At 41.4% G+C, this 10,376-nt stretch overlaps 1 protein-coding gene across 1 annotated transcript; it reads right to left on the bottom strand.

Annotated features, from left to right (window-relative positions):
- Nucleotides 1-572: 572 nt before the first annotated feature.
- LOC116852436 (protein MAK16 homolog) lies at nt 573-2,300 on the bottom strand. Its single transcript, XM_032832814.1, has 7 exons — nt 2,059-2,300; nt 1,936-1,982; nt 1,692-1,835; nt 1,301-1,613; nt 959-1,219; nt 821-898; nt 573-746 (listed from the first exon to the last, which is right to left on the bottom strand). Exons 1-7 carry the CDS (start codon nt 2,071-2,073, stop codon nt 594-596), a joined length of 1,011 nt encoding a protein of 336 aa, XP_032688705.1. The 5' UTR covers nt 2,074-2,300; the 3' UTR covers nt 573-593.
- Between the last annotated feature and the right edge of the window lie 8,076 nt (nt 2,301-10,376).

Raw genomic sequence — 10,376 nt, 5'->3', positions numbered from 1 at the left:
GGAACGAGCCTGGCTGCCACGCGTCTCATACCCAAAACATCAACCACAATATGCTGTGCCGTTCCATATGCAATGCCAAGTTCACTAGACATCTCTCTTAAGCTGGTATGACGATTTTCAAGCACCATTTCTTTCACTTTCTTCACGTTTTCATCGGTGTTCGACGTCGATGGACGTCCGGAACGAGGCAAATCTTCCACCACTATACGACCACTTTTAAAGTCTTTATACCACTCGTATGCTCTTGTTTTTGATAGAGCAGATTCGCAAAATGCTTTTTGCAACATTTTCAGTGCATCGGCACACGAAATTTCGTTCGCAACACAAAATTTCAAACAAACTCTTTGTTCAACAACATTATCCATGGTAAAATGCGACAAATTGAAAAAAGTTGACTGATGTAAACAAACGCCAGGCAGACACTAATGATTGGATGGCACTAAAACCTGACAGATGTGCGTCTTAAGGTCGTACCAACATAAGAAAAAAAAATAAACCGGTTCCAGCATGCGCGGTACGTTTAAATAAAAAATTCCCGGTACTTTCTGATCATAGGGTATATACACAAATGATTTCATACAAACAATCAATATTTATTTGCTACGTATTCGAGGTACTCGTTCTCTTTGCTGACTTTCTTGTTCAAATTCATATTCGATTTCCACCCTTGGTTGCTTTTTCTTCTGCACTTTTCTTTTCTTGACGACTTTCGGCATTTTTCCTTTCTTGCTCGTAGATGGTACGTCCTATAAAATTAAATATTGATGATTTATATCAGAACTTTGAATAGCAATCTTCTCTCAAACTAATGAATCCTTACCTCGATATCGCTTGCTTCAGACACAAAACTGTCCGATAATTCAACTAGATCCTTTTGTCCAGAGTCGCTATCTTCGTCCTAAATAAGATTTTTGTAAATGAGTTATTCTTTGGTAAATAATTCATTTTTTTTACTTACCATAGAGACCTCTTCAGCATCGAAATCATCGTTATCTCCATAATCATCGTCATCGTCATCATCATCACTGTCAGCTTCGACATACTGAGGGCCATTTTGCTCACCCTCTTCATCCGCCTCCAATTCCATTTCTATCTCTTTTTCAATTTCCTTCTCTTGTTCTTGTTCCTGCTCGCTTTCTGCCTCACTTTCATCGTCAACCTCAACAGCTTCCACAGCTTTGTCAAATACTCTTTGTGGGAAGTTATAAATATCATTATACTGAAATATACATCAAAACAATTAGATTTAGAGAAAATATAACTATAAATATTACAATTTTACAAATCATGATTATATTACCATTCCTTGCTTTAATCTCTCCATAAGTTGCTTTTCAATCGCATTTTCCAGTCTGGCAGCTATTAAAGCCTTTTCTTCTCTACGTCTCTCTCTTCTCTCAATCTTTCTTTGAAGAGGCACAATCTTCTTCTGCCGTCTTAATCTAAGTTTCCTCATGCGAATTAAATATTGTGTAATTTTGACAAATCTCTGCTTACATTTTGCTTTTATGAAACCAGGCCAATAGAGTAGATTTTCATTAATTTGTTGTATTGCTTTTTCAAAGTTCCTGGACAACTTAACTTTTTCCCACATGTTTTTGGGTGTATGTATTCTGATAAAAAAATATTGTATATAATATGTAGATATTCCCTACATAGATATATTAGAACAAAAATGATTTTGTAGTTACCTCTCGGCTGTTTTCATATAGAGATAAATAATACCATTCTCCTCTCTAATCGTAGCATATTGACTATTTGCAAGAGGGCACGCTGCCCTGCTGCATAATCCTGTAAGATTATACTCATTCCTACAAAATCTCTGCGTCTTTGTGCTGTAGAATAAATATTACAAGATTATAATAATAAACTCACAATAGTCCAGGTTCTTTAATAATCCAACTATTATTTAGAGTTTCTTAAAAATTCACTTACTTTACTTTAAAGGAACAGAACGATTTATTAATAACACTCCATACAACCTGCAAGATTAGGTTAAGATTAAGAGATTATCGTTAAAACCATTATGAAATACCTTTAATTTTATACTGATCTTACATCGTCGTGCTGCATTTTTTTTCACTGTAGCTTTTTTCAAAAATTAATTATCTCGTGCTATTGTAGACAATTTCTTTTTCGTGTACCTTTCAGGCAAAGCACGTGTACTTTTAACTGCTTTTAACTTTCAGTCTGTTCAGCTAGCGGCATACGGTGCTTGTTTTCGTGCTGGATTGCTTGCTGGATGGAAATACTCTGTTTTGATTGGTGTATTTCCATCTATCTTCAGAAATGCACCAATCAGCAAGCAATCCAGCATGAAAACAAGCACCATATGCCACTAGCTTTCTTTTCAGCTGCACTACTGGTGCAATAAGTTAAAGTGAGACAAGTATATGTTTTCTCACTCTAACTTGTTGCACCAATTCAGCAGTGCAGCTGAAAAGAACAGATCATTTATTGTATACTCGTGCAAGAACTCTGAGACGCCATCTGTACACTATTCATTGTACTTCCAGAATGTATAACAACATTTACCTACAGGTCATTTCTACAGATTATTTACCTACAGCAGAGAGAAGTATGAGAGCGGCCACCAGCCTGATTACAATAGTCAGAGCTAGACGCATTTTCGAGATCTAATAAAGTGTGCCTTTACTACGTTTGTTAGGCGCATTTTCGCGGTGGTAACGATAAAATGCGCCTGGTTTGTGCCCGTTGTACTTCCGTACAATGATAGTAAGTTAGAAAAAAACACGTCCAATCGCTCTATTCTTGTCTCATCACTAATGAGCTGACCGCGCGACGTAGGCACGAAGCGAGCTAGCGGCGATATTATCGCAAAACTAGATCATCGTAAGTTCCCGATGTGCTTGACGATTGAGAGTGTATGACGTGACGCTCGTGCATGTGCTCGCGCACACGAGTTTACATGACCCGGCTGCGCGCCCCCCGCCCCCCCAACGTCGCTCCATGGACGTAGGAATATCTAGACGAGACGTATTTCGTGGTGAGTGAAGCCACAGGGGTGAGAGGAATGAAAGTCGGAAGTGATCACCAAATACGGCGGCGGCTTATATCACGGAGAACAATGTCTTGTATAGTGTATTGGAAAATGTACAAAATGATACGATGATCAAATACGATGATCGAATAATCGGTAATAACAATAAATAACAATAACTGGGCAACGGCAATAATAACTGATTAAAAACGAGGTAAAGAAATTGTCGTAACGGTACACCCGAGTTGCTTTTCTATGTGCAATAATTAAATAATAATCGAATAAATTAAATAATAATAAAATAAAGAGATAATAATACTCGAATATTAAATGGTAGTGATAATAATATCTGTTCGACAATCGTGTGATAATATCCGCGAGTAAGTAATAATCAGATGATCGAATAATCGGTAATAACAATATCTGGATAACGGCTCTAACAAAAACTCTAGGCTCCACAAAGGCTAGGTAAACAAACCGTCGTAACGGCTCGCTCGTGCCGCTGACTAAACGGCGCTTGAGGAGACGCGCGAATCACGCCATACACTCTCAACCGTCGAGACGAACACATCGGGAGCTGTCGCGTTATTTTCTAAATTATTCCGTGCCGATTTTTAATACCGCGTTTCGACTTCGCGACAATTGAGGCAATAATTAAGACAAATTAAGCATACTCTTCACACGAGCAGATGTTGCGGGCTTACCGCGACAGGTAATTACCACATTTCATTTACTTTTTTACTTATTAGATAGAGAAACGTCGCGATCGAGTTCCTCAGTGCCGATCAAATATTATCATCATCCATTTATTATTCGAATATTATTATTTTTTTATTCAGTTGTCATTTAATTATTTTTATTGCGTATTAGGAAACAACTTAAGCGTGCCATTACGACGATTTCTTTTCCTCGTTTTGCTGTCGCGTGTAACTAATTGATACTAAATTATTAAATTAAATTTCTGTTACAGAGATCCAATAGAACAGACGCAGTCACGCGACTGTTAGATCTGTAGTAGCATTATATTCGGATTCTCGCGCATGCGCATGTATTCTCGGCAGGGGCTGAAAATCGGTCATGTTACTGCAGGTTATTTAGGTCATATTGTGTTAAGCTGGCTATATACACTTTTTGTAACAGTAACTGTAAGACGTAAGAATTGACTAATCATGTTGAGAATCGTCGAATCGTAAGGTCGCCATTTTTATGAATACTCGATCGCAATTGGTCAATTCTTACGTTACGTCTTATGGCTCCTACACACAGGACGCGGTAAGGGCTATCGCACACAAATTGACATAACTGCATATGTATAGCATAAGACCGTATATACCAATGAGCATCGAGTATTAAGTCGCCATATTGGTGTTCGATGCTTAATATTCGATGCTCATTGGTCCATACGATCTTATGCTATGCATATGCAGTTATGTCAATTTGTGTGCGATAGCCCTAATGCTTGCCGCTCGGCGAAAGTCGCGACAGCCAATCAATATGTTGTTTTTCCGTAAGAGCTAGAAGGTTTTTACGGAAAGCAGCATATTGATTGGCTGTCATACGAACTTCCGCCGCGCGGCAAACATTACCGCGTCCTGTGTGCAGAAGCCATTACGGTTACTATTACGAAAAGTGTGTGTCCAGCTTTAGCATCTAGAGGTCGATTATGTATCTGAAAACGGAATGAAAATGACAAAGTGTTTAAATTTACTAGAATATTTGTAACTTCATTGGTCAGTGTCTAGTGAATTTGCTTGCTTTTATAATTTTTATTAAATTTCGAGATACACAATCGATCCCCTACCCTTACGAAAAAAATAAAACCCTCAATTTTGAGTATAAACACCTAAAAACTGAGAATAAACACTTAAATTTGAGTGTTAACATCCAAAATTGAGGGTTTTTTCATATTTTTTTTCGTAAAGGTAGAGCACATTCTGGATTAATTTTTTACAGTTTTTTAAGGTAATTTTCGCGTTTGTAAAGGTGTATTTTCAAATGTGACGTGAAGTGTGCGTATTTCGCTCTGCATCGTCTCTTGGATTACAATGTGTGTTAATGTTAAGAACATGGACAGTCCATGTTTTCAACCACACAGTTATGCGCTTAGCATGGACACGAATCACCAGGAAATGGGCATAGAATGGACACGCACCAAATCGATACTTCACTGGCAGCTTCTGAAAATGGGCGTACAGAACTTAGTGCCACCTCAAAAATGGGTGCGAACCAGCGTGAAAATCGGTGTCGGCCAAAACGTATGGCCGCTCTCAGGCTTCTCTTTGTTATATACTCCGAGACTCCATCTGTACAATGTTCATTGTACTTTCAGAATATATAACATAACATTTACCTACAGGTCATTTCTACAGATCATTTATCTACAGATCAGTTCTTTTAACAGATCGATCCGGAGATGGCAGCAGCGACACAGTTTCAAGCCACCATATTCGTCAAATAGGAAGTTCGGCTCCCGCCATCTTCTCATCGCAAGTTTTCGATTTCGGTGCCGCAGTTTGATTCTCAGAGGGATTTAGCCTGAAAATAAGTGTTACATACCTGTAAATATAATATATATTAGTTAATTCGCTTATTCTATGGAAAATCAATGAGAAGATTTTATAAGTAGTTGTTCTAACACGTTTAAAGCTGATTTTTTCTAAGCGAAAAGTTCTCGACTGAGAAAGAAAGGCAGGAAAGACGAAGTGAGAAAGACAGAGATACAATTATTAGAGAACTTTTACGCTAAAGATAAAAATGCGTACGTTACTTTGAATCGAATAAATAGCGAAACGTTAACGGGTTGGGACAAACCAACTTTGACTAGAAAAAGATATTTGAGGTGTATTTGTGTCGATATATTGATCATGAGAAAATTGTTGATATGATGTCTACTTTCCATATCACTGCATAAATGTAAATAATGCTTTTGAAGAACAGTAGATACCGTGTAAACAACTATCGGGAATAACTATAATTCCAAGAATAATGTCGGAAGGGTTGCTCGTCACGGAAACAGCGTGCATCCCTTCGCGAACTAATCACTGGATAATGGAGGAATTTATATTCTCGTAGAACGTCACGTCGTCACCGCCTCGATACTTCCGTGACTCCCCAACTACGGCTGAGTCAAGTTTCTTAATTAAGAAACCGTCCATCTCTCTCCGCTGCTTCTTCGTCGACTGTATCGGCCTTGCGGATTTACTACGACGACACGAAGGAAGTAAAAGAAGATTTCGCCTTTGGCAAAAGATAAAGGTAGAACTAAATAAGTACTCTATTGATCTTGAGTATAAACCTGCACTTATCGCTACTGGGTTTTTCTTCTGGGCGACTTCTTATAATATTAATGAATATGTACACAGAAAGAAGGACATTCTTGTCTGGAAAATATCTTTATTTATAACATGTTAATCTTCAAATGAGATTACATAGCATTAAACGAATATAAATTACTTGCAAGATTATATTTTATATGATTCAACGAAGAAAAACTTGTGTCCTTTTTTATTATTCAAAAATAATTTTTATTAATGGAAAGCACACAAGATATTAAATTGAAATTATAATGTTTTTAAATGTGTGTTATGCTCTAAAGTTCCCTATTTACTTTACTTTTTATAATAACTGTTTCATATATAAACAACGATATACAATTTTATTGTATAACGATATACAATTTATTGTTAGAATTTTTACGTCTTCAATATAAAAAATGTTAAAATTTTATTTAAATATTATAACAATCTCATAAGAAGTACAATATGATTATTTTGATGTATCTTCTTCTGACATTTAGAGACATGATATTCTTAATCCAATATTTTGTGCTTTCTATTAATGAAAATTATTTTTGAATAATAAGAACAGATTTTTTTCATTGGATTATATAAAATATTCTAGAAAGTAATTTATCTTCGTGTAACGCTATGTATTCTTATTTGTAGATTAACATGACAAAAATAAAAATATTTTTCAAAGAATAATGTTCTTTTTTCTGTTCATTCATTTATCTTGAAATCGTAAGACGCGACCTTTCAGTTGTAAATATTAGAGAACGAAAAAATATTTCTTTTTTTTTTATTTCTTTTCTTTTTTTTTCAATAACGAGGCGTTAAGAATTAAAGAATTATTTTATGTGAATATATTGCAATGCCTTGCACCTCGGTTAATTTTAACGTGTGACAACTTTTCGTAAATTCTTTGTCGCAGAAAAATCCCTTATCTGTACGTCAAATAAAATTTATCCACCGCGAAACAAGCACGAATTATAAAGAATCGGCGGGAATTTACTTCATGAGCTTGTTGTATTCATTTACACGTTACTTCTTCAGCTACGCAACACTCTTTCTTTCATCGAGTTCCTCATTATAAAATCTCATTCGATTTAAAGATAGTCTCCGACTGAGAGATACACGCGTCGATAGGCGACTTTGATAAGTTGACAGTCGAATATCCAGTAGCCGATGCGGCATCCACGTGTGTAGGACAATAGCAAAAAACGGGGGTGTAGAGCGCGCGCGCGCAGGGAAAGATACAAAACGCGATGCGTATTCGCGAGTCCAGGGGCGTTTGCGCGTTTGTCGGCACCCCGTTTTCGAGAAAGAGAATATATAGAAAGAGACAGAGAGAGAAAGAGAGAAAGAGAGAGAGAGAGAGGAGAAAAGGGGAAGAGAGACAGAGAGAAGAGAGAGAGAAAGGGAGAGGACGAGCGAGCGCTTCCGCCTGATCGCCCACATACATTTTCGTTAAAACGCGCGTGTTCCGTCCGTTTCATTAATTTTAATGCCCGCCGAGCCCGTTCTGTTCATTTCTGCGCAACATATGAATATGCCCGGCACCCGCACCCTCTCGCACCGCGCGCTTTCTAGCCGCGCGCGTATGCTCTCTTTATCCCTGCGAGCGACACGCACGTTTGCCGTACGTGCATCAGTGTGTGTTATTGTTGTATGTACCTATGTATACGTGTGTGTATGTGTGTGTGCACGCGCGCGAGGCTGCGTACGCGAGCGAGCAACGAGCTCACTCATGTGAACGCGGCCTCCTCCCTCTCTACCACCCTCTCCTCCCACGGGTTGGTTGATATTAATTAATAATCAGAAACAGATGCGGCCTCAGCTCACGCCGCGCCGCTCTGCTCCGCGCGCTTCGAAACGATAATTATTTAAGTTCCTCCCCTCTCTTTCCCGCTTGCTTTCTCAGTCTCTCTCTTTCTTTCCCTCTGTGTCGAGCGTCTCCAGTGCCTCCTCCGCCTTTTCTTCGTCGTTGCTCGGCGAGCGCGGCGTGCTAATTAAAGAGCATTCGCGCCAGCGAATTTTACGCGGCTCTCTCCCCGACGCACCGCGCGTTCCGCACGGACCGCAGCGTCGTTTCTCCGCTCTTCCCGTGGAATTCATGCGGACCGCAAGAACACCCCCGAGACCTGGTGGCACATTTTACACTCGAACCGCGCGTTCGAAAATGAGGAGCGTAAAATGCCGAGGCTTTCTTGTCGGATGTTTACGATAGGTTCATATTTGGGAGTCGAGTGAGCATGAAAAAGAAGACTATGAGTTTACGCGACTTGTATATCATTGGATTCGCGATTGTTCCGAGGTTTACTATCGTAAATTCTCAGTAGCTCGATCTTTAAGATCTTTAAGATGACGTTGGTGCATCGATCCGCATGGCATTCTCAAAGTGCAAAGTTCTCTTTGATACTCTCGCGATTCGCACTAGTCTTCAAAACGAGAAAACTCGACGCACGAATGGCAATTTATCAACTCCACGACGAGTCATACCACGCTGCTTCTTCTCTTTCGCGCGAATGTCCGAGAAATCAATATTGTGGCCGCCGATACGGCCGGAAAAATCGTCGCAAGTTTTTCCGCGAGGCGCGCTAGAAGCAAAATCGAGGGCAAGGAGGTCCCGAGGAGGTGGCGAACGGCGGCGGTAGAAGGCGAGCAGGACGCGCCGTTTTCCCGGATGGCGCTTAGCCAGCGACGCTCTCCCAGTGTCTGCCTTAATATCCGCCACTAACATTATTTCATAAAAGTATTACTATAAATCCAAACTCGCGTTATTTAAGCGCGGTGCCTCCGCAGCGCGCGGGATCTTACCAGAAACCGCCTCTTCTCCTGCAGTCAGCCAGCTAGCGGATTCTCTCCCCGCCGGGTCCCCAACCTCTCTTTCTCTCTCTCTCTCTCTCTCTCTGTCCCATCCCTCTGCGAAGTTCGCCTTACATTATACCGGGCGAAGGAGCGCGGAGGCAAGTTTTGCCACCCTCTTTTCCCTCCGCCACATTAGAGATATATTATGCAGATAGTGGAGGCGCCGCCGGCCGAGGCGAAGCGCTGGTCGGAGACGATGGGAGCAGCGGCCGCCGCCGCCGCCGCCGCCGCCGCGGGCGGTGCCGGGGGTTGCGGAAATTTAAAACTTTATTTACCCTACGCGTCGAACGACTTTTCGCCACCCCTCGCCCGTCTCCCTGTCGTCCCTCTTGCCTCCTCTTGGCGTCCATCCGCCGGATGTATGCGCCGACCTGCACTCTCCTTACTTGACGTTTATTTATTTATTCGTATGGGTTAGCCGATGAGAACGGGCGTGCCGTAAAGACGATGGGAATCATCCGCACGTACTTCCCTTCGTGACGCGTAAATGCGATTGAGAAGCGAGATCCCCGCGGATGATGCGCCAATATTGTTCTTTAGATAGCTATCGTTCGCAACGAGGCGAGATAAGAGATACTTACGCGAAGGTAACTGCACGCAGCACGTTACCCCGATGATACCGGTGATCGTCGACGAAATCATACCCGCTCGTATTTCACGCACGCCGCGCAGGTTCGTTGCGCGCGTAACTCTGCTCGGAGATTAATTAAAGCAGATCGTTGGCGCGGGTCAATAAGATCAGCAATGCAAATTGCTGCGAGCTCGAGCGAATTGAGCGCACGCGGAAGTGTACGCGATACGTTCATGATAATTCGTCAACAATTCGCGATAGTCTGTCGCACCTCGGACATTTTCCGCCACCGGCGGTCACCGCGGCTTCTTCACGGTTTTCGCACTCGGACCGAGTTATAGCATCGACTCTTCAGTCCTCGCGTGAAGGCGCGAGGATTCGATTTACGAGAGTCGGGACGGCGAATTCGGTAAAAATCCGAGGGAACCGTTTCCGGTTCCGGCTCTTTGAACTTACTCGTTCGGGACCGGTACTTACACCCTTCGTCGAAGGCGACACTTCGACGTGATTGCGAGCGACGGAGGGTGAAGAAAGGGAGGGGGAAAAAAAGGAAAACTCGGCCGCCCTCTTTTACACTCCCGCCGCCGCCGCCTTCGGGAGAGAAGACGGCGGCTGAGAATGAACGCGACGACGACGACGACGACGACGACGACGACGG

This window comes from Odontomachus brunneus, unplaced genomic scaffold (genome assembly GCF_010583005.1).
Source record: "Odontomachus brunneus isolate Ranch 3 - 2012 unplaced genomic scaffold, Obru_v1 Obru_scaffold_006, whole genome shotgun sequence".
Lineage (NCBI taxonomy): Eukaryota > Metazoa > Arthropoda > Insecta > Hymenoptera > Formicidae > Odontomachus > Odontomachus brunneus.
The sequence above is the reverse complement of the archived record's forward strand: the minus strand, read 5'-3'. Positions and strand labels throughout refer to the sequence as shown.